Raw genomic sequence first — 18,831 nt, 5'->3', positions numbered from 1 at the left:
GCCTTCTGCTGTTCAAAGGCTCCAGCGCCCATAGAGCGGCATATAGAGTCGCTAGGGCATCCTCGCGAAAAGCTCTCTTACAGTGGGTTGCTGTGGGTTTTCCGGAATGTATGGCCATGGTCCAGAAGCATTCTCTCCTGACGTTTCGCCTGCACCCATGGCAGGCATCCTCAGAGGCTGTGAGGCCTGTTGGAACCTAGTCAAGTGGTGTTTATATATCTGAGGAATGCCCAGGTTGAGAGAAAGAACTCTTGTCTGCTTAAGACAAGTGTGAATGTTGCAATGCTTGATTAGCATTGTAAAGCCTTGCAGCTCCAAAACCTGGCTGCTTTGACTCCTCACTAGGATAAATGCTAAGGACTTATAGGTTGCTGTGAGTTTTCCGAGCTGTAGGGCCATGTTCCAGAAGCATTCTCTCCTGACGTTTTGCCCACATCTATGGCAGGCATCCTCGGAGGTTGTGAGGTTTGCTGGAAACCAGGCAAGTGGGGTTTATATATCTGCGGAGTATACAGGGTGGGAGAAAGAGCTATTGTCTGTTTGAGGCAAGTGTGAATGTTTCAATTGGTCACCTTGATTAGCATTGAAAAGCTTTTCAGCTTCAAAGTCTGGCTGCTTCCTGCCTGGGGGAATCTTTTGTGGGGAGATGTTAGCTGGCCCTAATTGATTGATGTCTGGAATTTTCAGAGTATTGTTCTTTATTTACTATCCTGATTTTAGAGGTGTTCTATTACTGGTAGCCAGATTTTGTTCATTTTCATGGTTGAAATTTCTGTTGAAATTGTCTACATTTGTGGAATTCAATGGCTTCTCTGTGGAGTCTGACATGGTGATTGTTGGAGTGGTCCATCATTTCTGTGTTCTCAAAAATATGCTGTGTCCACGTTGGTTCATCAAGTGCTCTGCTATGGCCGACCTCTCTTATTGGATTCTGTTCACTTTCCGTCTGGTTGCTGCCTCCTGCAGGATTCTGGGGTTTGTAGTTTAGGGAGGGGCCTTGAAACGGCTCAGCCAGTGAGGTCCTGGGCCTCCCTGAACTGCAAACCCCAGAATTCTGCAGAATTCATAGTATGGAAAGTGGATAGACCCTCTACCAATGCAGTCCTCTTAGAATTGGGCTGGGAAAGATCACTGCTCTATGTTTCCCTGCGCGAGGCGGGAGGAAGTTGCGCCAAGGAGGCGGGCCTGAAGCGGGGGAGGGACAGCCTAGGGGCCGACGGGACTCAACTGGGAGTGAGATGCAAGTTAAGGCTTCTCCCTTGAACGGAATTAAAGGGACAGCGTCCCTCTGCTGTTTTACCGCTCTTTAGAAATGCAGGCACCCATAGCAAGGATGTGGCTGCCTCTCCAAGGCAAACTTTAAAAGGTATCATGTGAAAACGAAGGGAGAGAGGCATGTTGTGTCACTGAGCAGAGGAGGAACGGCGGCCTTGCCTTCTCCGTAGATCCAGGCCGGTCCCTTCGTGCCTGTTTGGAACCACGTCCCAGGTATGTCCCTCCCCCTGCCTGGCATTTCCCACATTGTGTAGTGTTGTGTCCTTTGGGCTGTTAACACGTTCCTGCCAACCCAGGATTGCCAGCTTTCACTTGACTCCTCACAAGGATAAATACTAAGGATTTCTGGATTGCTGTGAGTTTTCAGGGCTGTAGGGCCATGTTCCAGAAGCATTCTCTCCTGACGTTTCGCCCACATCTATGGCAGTCATTCTTAGAGGTTGTGAGATCTGTTGGAAACTAGGCAAGTGGGGTTGATATATCTGTGGAAAGTCCAGGGTGGGAGAAAGAACTCTTGTCTGCTTGCAACTCTTGTTGCAATTGGCCATCTTGATCAGCATTAAAGAGCCTTGCAGCTTCAAAGCCTGGCTGCTTCCTGCCTGTGAGGAATCCTTTGTTAGGAGATGTCAGTTGGCCCTGATTGTTTCATGTCTTGGATCCCCCTGTTTTCGGAGTGTTGTTCTTTATTTACTGTCCTGATTTTAGAGTTTTTTTAAATACTGGTGTAATCTGACATGGTGGTTGTTAGAGTTGTCCAGCATTTCTGTGTTCTCTAATAATATTTTGTGTCCAGGTTGGTTCATCAAGTGCTCTGCTATGGCCGACTTCTCTGCTTCAGTTAGTCTGCGGTGCCTTTCATGTTCCTTGATTCGTGTTTGGGCAAGTCCCTATGTAGACTTGTCCACAGCTGCAGGCTATACGGTAGACTCCTGCAGAGGTGAGAGGATCCCTTTTGTCCTTTGCTGAACGTAGCATCTGTTGGATTTTCTTAGTGGATCTGTTGATAGTCTGTAGATTGTGTTTCTTCATCAGCTTCCCTATGCAGTCATAAGGACATCAGGGGGAGCGGGGGAAGTGTAGTCTTTGCGTGTGGAATCGTCTTCTTTGTATGGGATTCAATCTTTAAAGAAGACGGAGAATTGGCCATGGACTTCATCCCACGCAATAAGAAAAGCTTTTGGGATCGTTGTTTTTCCCCTTAAGCTTTGCAACACCCCGTTCGGAAATTAAACGGTTTTTCCTAGCCTCTCTTTCCACTTTCTTTTCTAATTATCAATTTGCCTTCCCATCACACGGGAGAGATATTTCTCCTCCCACTGTCTCCTCCCCCGTTTTCTTTAGATTAAAAAAGTATAAGGCACATCGCAATTTCTCTTTATGAGTACAGATAGCTCTTTAATTCAAAAGATAAGTCTATTTAATTCATGTTGTTTAAAAAGAGGTATACATTATCATTCCTTTCTTGTTGTTCCAAAAAATTTATGTTTTTATGTGTCTCTCCATGGTAAATTGAATAAAAGGCGATTGCCAATCAACTTAGGAGAAAAAACTTTGAGGCGAATGTGAATGTTGCAATTGGCCAACTTGATTAGCATTGAAAAGCCTTGCAGCTTCAAAGCCTGGTTGCTTCCTACCAGGGGGAATCCTTTGTTGAGAGGTGTCAGTTGGCCCTGATTGTTTCATGTGTGGAATTCCCCTGTTTTCTGAATGCTGTTCTTTATTTACTGTCCTGATTTTAGAGAGTTTTTTTTAAAATACTGGTAGCCAGATTTTGTTCATTTTCATGGTTTCCTTGTTTCTGTTGAAATTGTCCACTTGCTTGTGGATTTCAGTGGCTTCTCTGTGTAGTCTGACATGATAGTTGTTAGAGTGGTCCAACATTTCTGTTTTCTCAAATAATATTCTGTGTCCAGGTTGGTTTATCAAGTGCTCTGCTATGGCTATGAGGTCCTGAGTGTCTGTAACAGGGATGGGGTATCTCAAGAGCTGGGAGGAAATCCGCCTTCTTGAGCCTCCAATCTAACCTTCTGAAAATATGAATTCAGTCCTTAGGTTATTCATCAGAGCTTTCCAAACTGTTCATGTTAGTGACATATAATTTAGACATTCACCATTTCACAGCCCAGTAATTCATTTTCACTAGCAAGTTGAAGGTTAAACTAACCCCTTATAAGAGATACAGACACATACATAAATTGTAATAATGAAATGTATGGGGACACATGATGTAAAACTTGCATTTATGTTTTAGAAATATATGATTTGTAATATAATCAGATACATTTCCAAGATTTTTGTCATTCATGAATAAAAATATACAAATATGTGCAAGAATTATTATAATATACATATACATATATATATATATATATATATATATATATAGCCACAAAAACACTGGTTACACAGTTTCTGTATTGCAATCTGCAGTATCAAAATAATTTTAGCTATTTTATTTGAATGCTGTAATTATGCTTGCTATTTAGGATTTTACTTTGTTTATTTCTTGAAATTTTACCTGATGTATTACAAATCTGTGACCTACTTGTCATATGTTCTCAAACAAAAATTGGGTTAAACTGTATTAAAGGTTGATTCACAGAACCCAGTTTTAAGAGTAATTCCGTGAAACAGCAAGCACCTTGAATACAGTTCTCTCTTTGCCTGGTAGCTAAAGCTGTCACTTGACTATGGAAACCTAGCTGAATAGGTTGCTATTAATCTATGAGAATCATGGAGATCCAGTAGGAGCTGTCGTTGATCATCTCATTATATACCTGATGTCAGTCTAAATTCACACATCTTCATTCTTTTTTGTTCCCTGAATTTATGGTATTATTATTTAATACAGTATTAAAAATAGAAGACATAGCTCATCAGTCTAAGCCTGAACATATGTCATCAGTCAGACCAAGAAAGCTGTATCAAAGACATTTCAGAATTGAGAGTTTTATATAATGACTTAGGACATAAAAAGAATAAAATGATTACAGAGATGAATATGGGAATCGTTTGAGCAGTGACTTACCTTCATGACTCAAGACCTCTTAGGCTGTGTTCCACAGTTTTCAGGCCTACTATCCAAGGCCTGGGCTTGAAACTTACTTAATTCTTGCAACTAGTACTAAGGATAGGAGCACTTAGATACACCATCTGCATTTATATGTAAGGCAACTATCTCAGCTTTCACCTTTTGCCATTCACTCAGAGAAGGTACAGCACTTTCATTGACTCATGGGTAGTTTGACCCAGGTTTTGGGGTCAATCTTTTATTAAAATTTCTAAACTTGTACATGAGGACATAGGATACTCACTTCAGTTTATTTCACTTGAAACTAGTTCAGTATCCATGCTGAAGATGCTATTTTTACTTTCCTTCTCTGAATTGCATGATATCCTTCAGCATGATTGATCTCCAGACAGCAATTTCCTTTTATTTTTTTTAATCATTTCAGAAGTGACTTCAGAACATACTGCAAGTTGCTTCTGGTGTGAGAGAATTGGCTGTCTACAGAGATATTGCCCAGGGGACACCCGGATGTGTTAGTTGGGCTTCTCTCATGTCTCCACAAGCTAGAGCTGACAGATGGTACCTCACCCCCTCTCACGGATTCTAACCGGCAACCTTGCATTCAGCAACCCAACCTTCAGGTCAGCAGTTCAGACAGCATAAGGGTTTAACCCATTGCGCCACCACAGCTCCCCCTTTTATAAGTACCAAACAGGGAGAGTTCCACTGGCTTGTGTATCATCTTCCCCTAATCATCCATAGGATGTATTTTCAAGGAGTATGTTGAAATGTTCCATTTGTGGTCTGCAATGTGCTGTAGAGTAGACAACATTTTAGATTTTTGAATAAGACATTGTTTTATAGCTCACCGAGTTTAGTATAATAAATTTATTATACTACATGGTTTCCCCTGGTGAATGTAAAGCAGTGTGTGAGTCTTTGCTTTGTTTTGTTTTTCAGATAATTCAAGCATAATCTGGCATGGACACTTTTGCGAGCCACAGCTGCCATCTCCTTCAGCAACTCCATGATCAACGAATTCAAGGACTCCTCTGTGATTGCATGTTGGTGGTCAAAAATGTTTGTTTCAAAGCACATAAAAATGTCTTAGCTGCTTTTAGCCAGTACTTCAGGTATGTTGTTAAATGTTCTTTAATCCAAGCAATGCCTATTACACGTAGCCCCATACTCACCTGGAAATCTCATAGAAGTCAATAGAATTTATGACAGGGCTGAATGGATTATATGAAATGCTTGGTTCTGGACAGAAGTGTTCTGCTTATGATACAGAAGTGCTAAGGCACATAATTTAGGGAAAGGGTTAAAAGTGCTGTATGCTGATATTGAAATTGGTACAGTGGACCCACTGTTTTAGTAAACTACAGTATGTATGGTTTCACATAGACCTTGATAGGCTTGTGGCATCCCCACATATTAATGAGGCAAACTTGCTGAATTGTATGTCACTGCATACATGAACTATTTCTTGGTGTCTGGACAAGCCTAATATTAGGCAGACCTATAACCAGGCTTTCAGTAAGCTTCTAAAAGTAGGATTCAATCATTAGAACTATGGCGCCGTGGTGGCGCAGTGGGGTACCCTTGTGCTGGCCAAACTGCTGACTTGAAGGTTGGATTGCTGACCTGAAGTTTGCCAGTCCGATTCCGCAAGATGGGATGAGCTCCTGTCTGTCAGCTCTAGCTTGTGGGGACATGAAGCCTCTCAGCTAACACACCCTGGGCAACATCTCTGTAGATGGTCAGTTCTCTCACACCAGAAGTGACTTGCATTATGTTTTCCACTCCCTTCTCACACAATAAAAAAATTAGAACAAAGGCACAGTAAAACTCGTCATAAAGCCATGAAATGCAGTAATTGGATTTCTAATGCAACAAGTATTTACAAATAGTAGGAAAGGAACAGGCTTCTGAAGAGGTCATAAACAGTAGCTTTCCAATGAATGCAGTGTTGGTGAGAGAAAGTGAAAATACAAGGTGGAGCAATAGGCTAGCTACAGGCTTTAGCATCCTGGAGGCAGAGCATTAGGTTTGGGTAAAAGGATACAGTCAAGATGTGGTTTAAACATTACCTTTCCTGAAATATACAAAGGAGAAAACACCTTTTCACTTTTATATTCCAGAAAGCATAGGAAAGAATGATGTACTTCCCTCACTTTCAAGACTTCCGAAATCTCTTCCCTGTCTCATGTTTGTTCTAAGAAATACTGTCTGGTTAGCAGGAACCTTGAGCATCAGAAATCCAGTTAGGAACTGGACAAGATACTTCTTGAATTTTAGAAAAGATGAATTATCCAGAATTTTTTTTTTAAAAGTAGCATCAAATGTGCCCCTCTATAAATGTTAAAGACTGAAATTGCATCTTTGAAATCAGAAGTGTTTAAGTACTTTAAAGGAGTTGTTGTGAAGAGTCACAATTATCCAGTGCAGTTTAGCTTCTTCTTATGCATCTCTTGCTCAAAAAGCAAAACTTTTGAGCCAAGAAAGGCTGTAGCCCAGGAATTATTTATATAGTTTCTGTAATTGAAAAGTATTTTCTTGTTTGCATTATTTTACTACCTATGGATTAAATGTATTAGATAACCCTGATCGTTGCCCTCTTATCAATTGATATCTTGTTCAATACAATATCCGCCTCCAGTCTAGCTTCATAAGACACAACTTAGTTCCACAGCTAATTGATATTAAGAATTCTAAACCTAGTTTTTGTTTCAAGTAAATTGAGGCTTTCAAAGAGAGTCCTGTGTCATGTGCCTGGCAATAAAACCTGTTGACTTCAGTTGGACTTCTACATTTTTTACCAAATACCAGTATTTGTTCTCGTGTGGTAACAGATAGGAGTACTGGAATGTATTCAGCATTAGTAGCACAATGTGCATGTAGATCAAGGAGAAATATAATGTTTCCTGCCTTTCCTTTTCCTGTATCTTTTTTTTTTTTTTTTTGGTTTTGTAATAAAGCAGACCATTAGGAATCATGTACAGAAACCTATGCGAAAGCTAGCATAGGCTTTAATTTGCAAATTACTTGCATTAGTTTCTCTGACATATCAGCTAAGCTTTCCTCCATGATAGGTAGATAGTATTTGTAGGAATTTTCTAAAACGTGTTGTGCTATCATAATTATTCCTATGCAGAATGGTGAAAGTAAAACTCATTTAATTCTGGCCTGAATGGTTGCTAGTGAAACTGCTAAAATAATGGATGTCAGTAAATCCTCCTGTCTCTTTATTAGAATGCTAGCTTCAAAAAGTTATGTAAGAATGTATGTTTTATGTTCTGTTTGTGCCTTTCCAAAGAGTCTCACTTTTCCTTCCTAGGACCCTATTTCAAAATTCTTCAGGCCAGAAGAATGATGTCTTCCACTTGGATATTATAAATGTCGGTGGCATAGGCCAGATCTTAGACTATATGTACACTTCTCATCTTGACCTCAACCAGGACAATGTACAAACATTGCTGGATATTGCACAGTGCTTGCAAGTGCAGAATGTTTTGAACATGTGTCGCTCATTCATGCAGTCCTCCACAGCTGCAGAACAGCCAGCTGCTATGCCTTGTAACCATGCCTTTTCGTTGCAAAATACTGTGGCTCCAAATATGAATTGCGTGAGTGATAGCACTAATTTACTGCATGCATGTTCGTCAGGTGAGCAACCTTGTAAAATCTTGGATGATCATAATCTACATAATTCGCAAGCCATCTCTTCTGATAATATTTCGCAAGCCATCTCGTCTGATAATATCAACAACAAGAAGCAGGATTCCAGAGATGCTGATTGCACAGGTATTTCATTGAAACAGCCTACTTGCCATTACAAACTTCGCAACTTTTACAGCAAACAGTTCCACAAGCAAAATATTTCTCCTGACAGAAAGAAATCACCAGAACTACCCTCTAATTGTAGTGCCTCTTCAGATCAAAACTCATCTAAGAATGATTCATACACCATCAGTCAATCTGAATGTGTTTTGGAACCATCTGATCATTTACCACCAGTCTTTCTGGCTCAGCCTTTAAATGAGCATCCCAGAGATCAAGATTTAGATGGCACCAAACAGATGAGGCTCAAAAAAGCAGTTCATCTTGAAAAACTAAGTTTCCTACGGTCTCAGGAGTCTGCAGAAGAATGTGCTGCACATAAAACTGCAAGTGAAGACCCTGTAAGGGAAACACAGCCAGAAAGGCAAAGTGGCATGGAAACGACAAACATTGAAGCTACTGAACAAACTGAAGTCAGCTCAGAGTGTTTGGAACAAAGTGCTGAGCTTGTATCATCTGAGGAGGCTTCTGAGCCAGGTAGCCAGTTACAGATTTTCCTTTCAGAGAGACAATATCCTTGTTCAGTTTGTGGAAAAGCTTTTAAACATCCAAGCAATCTGGAACTCCACATAAGGTCTCATACAGGTACAGTAATTTAACGCTTCCAGAGGTATTTTTTAATAACAAAATGAAGAGATAGAATATATTCTGAACAGCTGAGAAGACACATACAGTCATGAGTGCGTATGGTGCAAGAATTACAGTGTCCCTCACACGTAGTACTGGGTTTTTGGGCCCAGTAGAGGTGTGCTTTAAACCAGGGAATAGTCTGAAACCCCTGTGGTTTATGAGTTGTAGCCAAAATTATTATTACGCTGACAACATGTTGGAAGATTTTTCCAGCAATTGTTAAGTCTTCACTTTTAGGGAAAGAAGCTCAAAATACATTTCATAATGTCTTGAAATTTTTGATCAGCTGTAACTACTCAAAGTGCAAAACTGTATTGTTTCTTCTTTCAGGTGAGAAGCCATTTGAATGTAACATTTGTGGGAAGTGTTTCTCACAGGTATGAATTCAAGAATTTTTTTCAGCTGTTTGTTTAAATTTGAATCTGTTTACAAACCGATCACCTGTGAATTTGCAACTTGTACTGTATGCATGTTGGAAGTGCTGTAGGAACTGTCAAATAAGATTAAAATTGTGTTATCAAAGGCTTTCATGGCTGGAATCACTGGGTTCCTGTGAGTTTTCTGGGCTGTATGGCCATGTTTCAGAAGCATTCTCTCTTGCTTTACCCATTTCTATGACAGGCATCCTCAGAGGTTGTGAGGTCTGTTGGAAACTAGGCAAGTGTGGTTTACATATCTGTGAAAAAATGCCCAGGGTGGGAGAAAGAACTCTTGTCTGTTGGAGGCAAGTGTGAATGTTGCAGTTGGCCACTTTGATTAGGATTGAATGACTTTACAGGGGAATTACAGAGAGGAAACAATCAGAGCCAGCTAACACCTCCCAACAAAGGATTTTCCCAGGCAGGAAACAGCCAGGCTTTGAAGCTGCAAGGCCATTCAATGCTAATCAAGATGGCCAATTGTAACATTCATACTTACCTCAAACAGACAAGATCTCTTTCTCCCGCTGTGGACATTCCACAGATATATAAACCCCACTTGTCTAGTTTCCAACAGACCTCACAACCTCTGAGGATGCCTGTCATAGATGTAGGTGAAATATCAGGAGAAAATACTTCTGGAACATGGCCATACAGCCTGCAAAACTCACAGCAAACCAAGATTACAATTTCTATGATATATAGATTTTAATCTTCATATTTGGCAGGAGAAACTATGGAAATCTACCTTATCTATGCTCCCATTTTGCCCTGATCTTTAGTATAATATTGGAATTTTTCATTAAATTAATATTCTGTCCAGGCCTGTAGCAAGGGAGGGGGGTTTAGGGGTTCAAACCCCTCCCCCCCCGAAATTTTTCAGGTTATAAAAAAAATCTCATTTACTCATCAATTTTAACTGGTTAACCAAATCCCCATGCTAAGTCTATGAGATGCAAAACATTAAGAGTCCCTCCAGGCACTATCTCAAGCAGATATTGACAGGTTTGTAGTGGGGAGGGGTATGTGCTAGGGGTTCAACCCCCCCCCCCCCCCGAAAATTTCAAAACCCCTCCCGAAATTTTTTTCTGGCTACGGCCCTGATTCTGTCAGTAGAACCATACTATTTGAGTTATTTATAAATATTGTCTTTACTATCTGTTTCATTTTGGTTTTTTGCTTGCAGATATGCACTTAGTATTTGCTGTTTGTTTTTAGACAGGTTAAGTCGAAGTTACATTTCATTCTGCTTCAGTAAAGTGTATCTTTAACTTAACTTTGCAGTCAACATCTTTCAGTGTATCTTTATTAGAAAGTCTGCAAGAAAAGCAAAATGGTAACAAAGACTTCAAGCCTTTGGGAGCTCAGTGTGTGACGCTTAGAGTCTGCTTTGGGTAGATTGCTGAGCACAGAATACAGTTGCAAAGTTGCCAATGTCTAGTCTAAGGGGAAGAACTTAAGTCACAAAAATGGGAGACTGTTTTACAAATGCCATATTGTTGATATTTGGAACTAGAACAAGATTCCCATTTCCAGGCATAAATCTATACTGAGACCTCTCCTTATCTTTATAGGCAGGAAATCTCCAGACTCACTTGCGTCGACATTCAGGTGAAAAACCATATATTTGTGAAATCTGTGGGAAAAGGTTTGTATGACTGTGAAACTTATACATAAGTGTTAGGATACTGGCAACAATCAGATGTCCTTCAGCCAGCCCTCCAAAGAATAAATTTTTAGAAATTGAAACAGTCAAAAAGCTTGAGTTATTGTTCCTTCTTCCCCGCCCATGCATCTTAAATAAACATTTCATGATTATGTTAAACCCATAACACCAATTTGGACGAGTCCTTCCAAAAGAAAATCAAATTATAGTTTACAATCTCATTTTTATGGGAAAAAATCATTTCCTGTAGGTTGATTAGTTAATTTTAACTTTAGATGGGCTAGAAAGGATCATGTTTGTGGTACCATATGTCAAGTCAGTGCAACAATGAAAGGCTGCCAGTTAAAGGAATATGTTTTTAGAAAGGCATACCCTTTCAGAGATCATAACCTTTTGGAAAACCAGAATCTCCATAGCCATTTGGAAGTGTGACCCTTTTTTGGAGATCAATTGGCATTCACACTATTTGGAATGATCATAAACTTTTTGTAAAGTATGATCTTCCTGAGAAGAGTTAAACACTCGCTTTAGTCAATCTTCTCCTTAGTGGTAAATATCCACTAGTATTCATGCAAGGCAAATTTAGGTTTCTCAGTTGTTAAACTTAGATCCCTAGTTTTCTCTTTGAACTGTTAGGAACAGAGATATACCAATGCATAAAATATATAGCAGATCTTCAGAAGTGTTATTTCAGTTGCCCAAATAAAATCTACTCTCCCATAAAATATATTGCTTTTAAATCATGCTCTCAAGATGCCAAAAATTTGTTAAAAGTTAACATAGTTGATTTACTTAGAAAACTTCATGTATTCAGCATACAGCTACATTGCTTATTGATTCAAAGTTTAAACAGTCTGTTCTTTAAGCATTCTGTTTCAGTCTCTTCTCAATTGCTTATAGACTAACATAAGAGAAAAGGATTAACATACTATACTAACATACTATACCCTTCTAATGCATGCTGACTAACTTCTACAACATACTTAACACTACTATATACTGTACTGACTGACTACTATACCATATTCAATTGTACTGACTTCTAATATGGAGTCTCAGTCTGAATAGTTCCAGATCTGGTCACATGGTTTGTAGTCCCTCAAACAACATAGAGTTAAAGGGAAAACTGTATACCAATATATACATACAATATAGTCTCTTTGTCTGCGGGGCTCTTTGCTTGAGCACTGTAGAGTGCTGCAAGCCTCCGGCCAGCTGAGAAGAAAAATCTACATACAATATAGTAAGTAATCTCAATTATATACATAACAAATAACTAGTATAGGAGGCTTGTAGAAGGTTGCTCTTTCCAATATATGTGCCAACATAGCAATGTAAAATGAGTACAAATCCAAAAAGTTGAAAAGCACTCTAATATCATCATCATCATCATCATCAAGAAAATATAACATCCAGCTAACTACAGTAATAATTTCTGATGCAAATCTCCTAAAATTATGTTTGTCCTGAAATAAAACCTTTATTTTTTCAATATTATTCCAGTGGTCAAGTTCATATGTCTAAAAAACCCATGCAGTTAAAGGGTGCTTGTGTGTTGGTACAACCATAACATTACAGGCACCAGTTCTTCCTAAGTGGAGGGGGGAATCAACAATCATTTAAACTAGCACTTTCCTAAGACCATTGCCTGTGTCACTCTTGGCTTTCATGTAGTTATGGCTTCATCAGCAAGGGAAGACCCTTGCTGATGAATGGTGGATGTTCTGTGGGCAGTGCCGATAGAGAAATACTGGTTCATAAACTGATGCCATCAGTCCAATATTTTGGCAGTCTTTTGCTAATATCCATACAGAAGTTTTAAAGACATTGCAATTGCAGAAAGGTTTGTAAACAAAGTTTTAAAATTATATTTCAGATTTGCTGCATCTGGTGATGTCCAGCGCCACATTATTATTCACACTGGAGAAAAACCACATCTGTGTGACATTTGTGGTCGAGGTATGTTGAAGATAAACCCTCTTAAGGATTTACAGATAGACTAAAGGCATTCCAGATTCACAGTCCTGCTGCTTGCCAGTATTGCTGCTTTCCTCTAATTTTGCTGAGTCCAAGCGAACTATAGGTCAGGACTTCTTAAACTTTTTCCACTTGTGATCCCTTTCCACCCAAGAATTTTTTTTCTGATTCCAAAGTATCTAGGCATATAAAATAAGTATGGTAATCAAACAATTGCTGGTAATAAATCAACATTTGCTAGGCTTGCTAAACTGGCTGGTTTTCCTTTTTATGAAGTACAGCTGAAACCTTTCTTTTGCACAATAAATGCTGCAAGTTGTTGCTAACAGATTCCTGTAATGCCTAGGTGTTCAGAAACATTTTACTGTCGCCAAATGTTTCGGTACCCCAACATTGTGCTAGGGGGACTCCATTTGGAGTCTGAAGCCATAGTTTAAGAAACCCTGTTCTAGGTGAACATGGAATGTAGTAAGGGCCAACTGCTTGGCAACAGTGGGCAGTGTATATGTGCCTGGAAATAAGTGATTGATAAACCCAAGATGAATCATTGCAAATTTGAGATAGCTGCTTCTCTGCCTGAGAACTTTGGCAAAAGTAGTTTATCATAGGGTAACTACAGTGTGTTAAAGCTGCTGAACTTGCAGACTGAAAGGTTGCAGGTTCGAATCCAGAGAGCGGAGTGAGCGCTCACTGTTAGCTCCAGCTTCTGCCAACCTAGCAGTTTGAAAACATGCAAATGTGAGTAGATCAATAGGTACTGCTCCAGTGGGAAGTTAACGGCGCTCCATGCAGTCATGCCGGACACATGACCTAGGAGGTATCTACGGACAACGCCGACTCTTCGGCTTAGAAATGGAGATGAGCACTAACCCCCAGAGTCAGACACAACTGGACTTCACGTCAGGGGAAACCTTTACCTTAGCTATGCCCTCCATGGTTTGTACTTGTAGGTAGTTATCTTAATTTTGTTTCTCTTACATCATTTCAGGTTTTAGTAACTTCAGTAATTTGAAGGAACATAAGAAGAACCATACAGTAGAAAAAGTTTTCACTTGTGATGAGTGTGGAAAATCATTTAATTTACCACGAAAGTTAGTAAAACACAGAATTAGACACACTGGAGACAGACCATACAGTTGCTCTGCTTGTGGTAAGTTTTTTTTTAAAAAAAGAAACTAAATTATTTATTGTCAAAAAATTTCTGAACCATGAAATAACTAGATTCTACAGCTTTCTAATATATCTCTTCTTGTGATGAAGCTGTTGTAAAATAATTATATTTAAAATACCCTTTTCATTTGGTGTTCATGTTTTCAAAACATACAAATGAAACAACAACAAAATTCCTACATGGTAGGGTATATTTTATCCAAACAAAGCATTTCTGTTATTGTTTGTTGCCTGTGTATGCATTTTTTCTACATGGAGCAGTTATCAATTGATCAGTCCTGATTCCTTGTATCTGTGTTTGATTTGTTGTCTCTTACGGATCTCTTCCTTCTGACTTTGTTCCCTTCTACACGATCCTATATCCCAGGATTTGATCCCAGTTTATCTGTGTTGATTTGGATTATATGAGTCTACACTGTCAGATAAAAAGATTATCTGGGATCAGATCCTGGGATATAAGGCAGTGTAGAAGAGGCCTGAGTTCTCATTTTGGCTGCTTTCTGGTGTCTGAAAGGCCTTGTATGTGCAGCATCTCTTTTTTACATCATCGCACCACTCAGCCTTCCATTCTTTATCTACCTTTTACTTACTGTTATTCCATAATAAAGTTAAACTTCATCAACCTCAGATGTGAGCTCTGTCTGGAAAAAATATACAGCTATATACAATGAATGTTAAAGCCAGGACAATAAAAAGAGATAAGAAGTCAGGCCCAATATCTCTGGCTCACACTCTGCAAAACATTCCTACTGGTAGGCCTTACTCTCTGGCTAAGCCTCATACAGCCCGGACCAAAATCAGAGTGCTAAGTCTTCCTTTCTTAATGCTCCTTTTGTAAAGTGTCCAGAGCCCAAGGCCATAGATTCTGCAAAAGGCCCAAAAAGTGTATGAAGCAAGGAAGGTCAGCAACAAAAGGTGTTAGAAAGGGCATGAGACAAGGAAGAATAAGATACATCTGTGGTTCTGCTAATGACTATGGATTCAACACGTTGTGGTCCAGTTATGGTCCAGTAATATGTAAGAGCAACTACTGTCTTGGAAATGTATATCTCCTGACAAAATGCAGCAATGAGAGAAAATGTGCCATTCAGAAGATTTGTCTATCAGAACAGAAACAAAGCAGTTATTACAGAAGTAGATATCAGAATGTCACTTACAAGAGACAGATTCTCAAAGCACTTAGGTTCCCTCAGCATTTAGGAATATCCATGAGATCTATTCATTCTGCTGCCAAAGAATGGGCTAAAGCAGAAGCTGCCTCTCATGAAAAAATAAAAATAAAGCAACATGGAAGTAGAAGCTGCAGCAGTTGTGACTGAAACATGCAGGAAGGTTAAGTTGGAATCCAGCCCTGCAACTGTAGGTGGCAACAGCTGCACGACAGGGTGAGAAGGAGAACCAGCTCAACAAAATTGAGGCACTAGATACTACCCAGTTCATTGGTGACTGTGAATTGAGTTGTAGCACCAAATTAAAGTGTAATTTATGCTCCACTGCAAATAGATTCTACAGTGATACAGATATTCCTATGCACATAGAAGCACCAGAACTAGATTGCAGTCAGAGCATTTATACGTGGGACAGTGTGCTACTTGGGGCTCAGACTCAAACTGTCTGAGAGAATTGGAGTCAGAACACAGATGCTACTAGTGGAAATGTCATTAACATACTCCATGCTCCATCCTTATACATCTCATCAGCTGAACTTCACTGTCTAATGATGATATACCAAGCAAGTTACAAATGGCTGTGCCTTACCACATTGGGAGAAGTCTCCAGAATATTCAGGCATGAGCTTCCACTATACTACTCTTGTCAAATAGCTGGTCTGCTTTAAGCTTGTCAATACAGGGCTGAAAACTAGAGCATACATGTCTACCTTTTAGAATGCAACCAAAGACTTAGACATCATGCAGATGAGGTACTGGATCTCCCAGGTAGATAATTAGGCAATAAGCCCTGAATTCAGGCAAAGCGGCTCAGGGCAACACTTGCTCTGAAATCAATATGGGACAACCTGAAAAAGTGTAATGGCAGACCTGAAGCAACTGAGAACACACCCTAAAAGTTAAAAGAACTTTCTAAGATTTCAAACAAAGACAATCTGATGGAGGAATATGATGCCCACAAATGTTTCCCAAAGAACAACTTAAAAATACAGTGAAGATGTACTGATGACCAAAGCAATAGATTGCTAGCTAAATTAGAGTTATTTGATTTATTTGGTTGGCATATTGGTGATTCTCCATCCACTCCTATAACATGTACAGGGATAGTAGATATAGCAGAAAGAGTAAGCAGCTATTGGTAGAATTTCATCGAGTACAATAGTTCCTGTAATGCCCCCTATGCAGAAAGACTTGATCTTGGGTGAGTCATAGTTGGCAAAGTCTGCCTAAACTTGAGTGAGCAGGCATGATAATGTGGATTCCATTTACAACAGATGTACAATGAATGTGCTTCACTTTTCAAACTCTTTCTAGTCAAGAAAACTACATGCTCAAAGAGAAAAAATTCCTATATATTGTCAGTCAGAAGATGCTCTAGGAAACTCAGGCCCCTTCCACACAGCTGAATAAAATCCCACATTTTCTGCTTTGAACTGAAATATATGACAGTGTGGACTCAGATAACCCAGTTCAAGGCAGATATTGTGAGATTTTCTGCCTTGATATTCTGGGTTTTATTGCTCTGCGGAAGGACCCACAGTGTTTGCAAACAACCAAAGATGGCAATTTATTCATAGATGAATCTAACAACTGAGTGGCTTCACTTTCATTCTAAAACTTTGGCATCCCCAACAATTGACAGTAATAACACTATGTCCCGATAGAACAAAATGCAGCAGACTATACCACAAGGCCTATTTCAGCAATGTCTGATGCAATCCATGGAGTAAAGAGAGGTCTTCTTGGTATTCTGTATTTATAGGAACTTCAAACTGAAATTCTATGGAAAATTTCCTATTATATTTAACATTGTGGTATCTTGAACTGTTTTCAAAAGGTTTTGAGTCTGTTTGGAAGAAAGAATTTACAAAGTGAACGTAGTGTTAAGGCTGTTGCTGGAAAGCATTATTTTCAGTTTTCAACAGTCATTATTTTCAGTTTTGCAAAGACAGAGATAAACAACAAACTATGAAGTATAAACAACAGAAAACATTTGAAAAACAATTTTTACAAACTGGTAGTTAATGTACAAGGTAGTATTTGATATGCACAGTTGATACTGTTTTTCCTGTTTTTTGTAGGAAAATGTTTTGCAGGATCTGGTGACTTACGAAGACACATCCGAACACATACTGGGGAAAAGCCTTATAACTGTGAGACCTGTAATAAATGCTTCAGTCGTTCAGCTGTCTTACGTCGACACAAAAAAGTCCATTGTAAAGATAATGAAAGTTCAAATGCTCTAGATGACTTTACTCAAACAATGGAAATCTCAGATCCCGAGAAGTCCCAGAACTCAGACTCTTTTACACAAGAACTTTCAGTGACTTTGCTACCAGCATCAATGAAGTTTCCTGTCCAACCAAATGGGAATTCACCTAGTGAATTGGACAGTTTCTGCAAGGTACAGTCCCTAGTACAACAGAATGAATGTGGAAATCAACAGAAAATGAATTTGGATCCTGTCAAATACTGCAAATCTCAGCAAAGACCTAATCGGACATGCTCTTATAAGGAAATGGACCCATTAACTGAGGAAGAACCTTTGCTCCATTCCTCTGTGGGTGACAATTGTAGTGGTGAACTGAATAACCGTATGTCTTCTATTGAATGTCGAAATAACGATGGCCCATTCTTCTCTAGTGTCACCCTCTGGGGTTTAGCAATGAAGACTTTACAGAACGAGAATGAATTGGGTCAGTGAGAAGTAGTGCTAATGCTTTGTCAATTTTGTACTTGACACGAGATATTCCTAAATGGCTATTACTATTACCTTTTATAATGATTATGATTAAATATTTATATAATACTTTAGAGCAGCGGCTCTCAAACTGTATTCCACGAAACCTTAGGGTTCCACAAAAGCATCAAAGAAGTTCTACAAAAAAATCTTAAAGAGTCAAATCTAAAATGGATTTTAAAATAAAACCACGTGAGGACAACTATTTGATTTTCTGTAATATGAAGGAAAAGGGAGTGCAAGTTATTTCCAAACACCTATTCACCAGCAGATGTTGTTTTATCACAGACTTACATCCCAGACTCGTATGAGTGCTCCAGGGAAAGCAGATGGAAAGATTTTCTAGCAACATCCAGAAGGTTCCTTGTCTTATAATTATTAGTGCACAACCACTCAATATTTAAAATATTTATCTTCATTTCCAAACTGACTACGTTATACAAAACACTCAGGCAATAGGAGTAGATCAATGGTTCTCAACCTGTGGGTCCCCAGGTGTTTTGTCCTATAACTCCCAGAAATCCCAGCCAGTTTACCAGCTGTTAGGATTTCTGGGAGTTGAAGGCCAAAACATCTGGGGACCCACAGGTTGAGAACCACTGGAGTAGATAAAAGAAGGAAGAGCTTTTGAGGTTTACAATGTATTGTAAAAATCAGAAATAGAGTCAGGATTCCGTGCAAAAGAAAAATCTTCTGAAGGGTTCCATAACTGAAAAAGCTTGGGAACTGCTGCTTTAGAATATCCAAAGTATGACATATTCACTTTTAATGCTTGCTGATCTAAAATTGACTGATCTATCTTTTTGTCAGTCCATGATAGAGGTGAAATTCAGGATGGTAACTTCATGATTAAGGACAGATGGATTTTTAATGGCAGAGCAGCAGACACATTCATCTGGGCACAATTCACTGTGGACAGTAGAGCTCTTTCTCAA

General features: G+C 39.2%; 1 protein-coding gene across 3 annotated transcripts; it reads left to right on the top strand.

Annotated features, from left to right (window-relative positions):
• The first annotated feature begins 10 nt into the window (after window positions 1-10).
• Window positions 11-18,101, top strand: zbtb49 (zinc finger and BTB domain containing 49). 3 transcript variants are annotated; one of them, XM_008115902.2, is made up of 8 exons: window positions 11-481; window positions 5,246-5,418; window positions 7,623-8,710; window positions 9,086-9,132; window positions 10,749-10,822; window positions 12,717-12,799; window positions 13,806-13,967; window positions 17,238-18,101. In XM_008115902.2, the coding sequence occupies exons 2-8, from the start codon at window positions 5,267-5,269 to the stop codon at window positions 17,858-17,860; spliced, it is 2,229 nt and encodes a 742-aa protein (XP_008114109.2). In that variant the 5' UTR covers window positions 11-481; window positions 5,246-5,266; the 3' UTR covers window positions 17,861-18,101. The 3 variants fall into 3 exon arrangements, with proteins under 3 accessions (XP_008114109.2, XP_003224203.2, XP_062838142.1); XM_003224155.4 differs by lacking the exon at window positions 11-481 and adding an exon at window positions 943-1,488; XM_062982072.1 differs by lacking the exon at window positions 11-481 and adding an exon at window positions 4,787-4,926.
• The last annotated feature ends 730 nt before the right edge of the window (window positions 18,102-18,831 follow it).

The sequence above is a fragment of the Anolis carolinensis genome, chromosome 5 (genome assembly GCF_035594765.1).
Source record: "Anolis carolinensis isolate JA03-04 chromosome 5, rAnoCar3.1.pri, whole genome shotgun sequence".
Lineage (NCBI taxonomy): Eukaryota > Metazoa > Chordata > Lepidosauria > Squamata > Dactyloidae > Anolis > Anolis carolinensis.
This window is presented reverse-complemented; position numbering and strand designations above follow the sequence as displayed.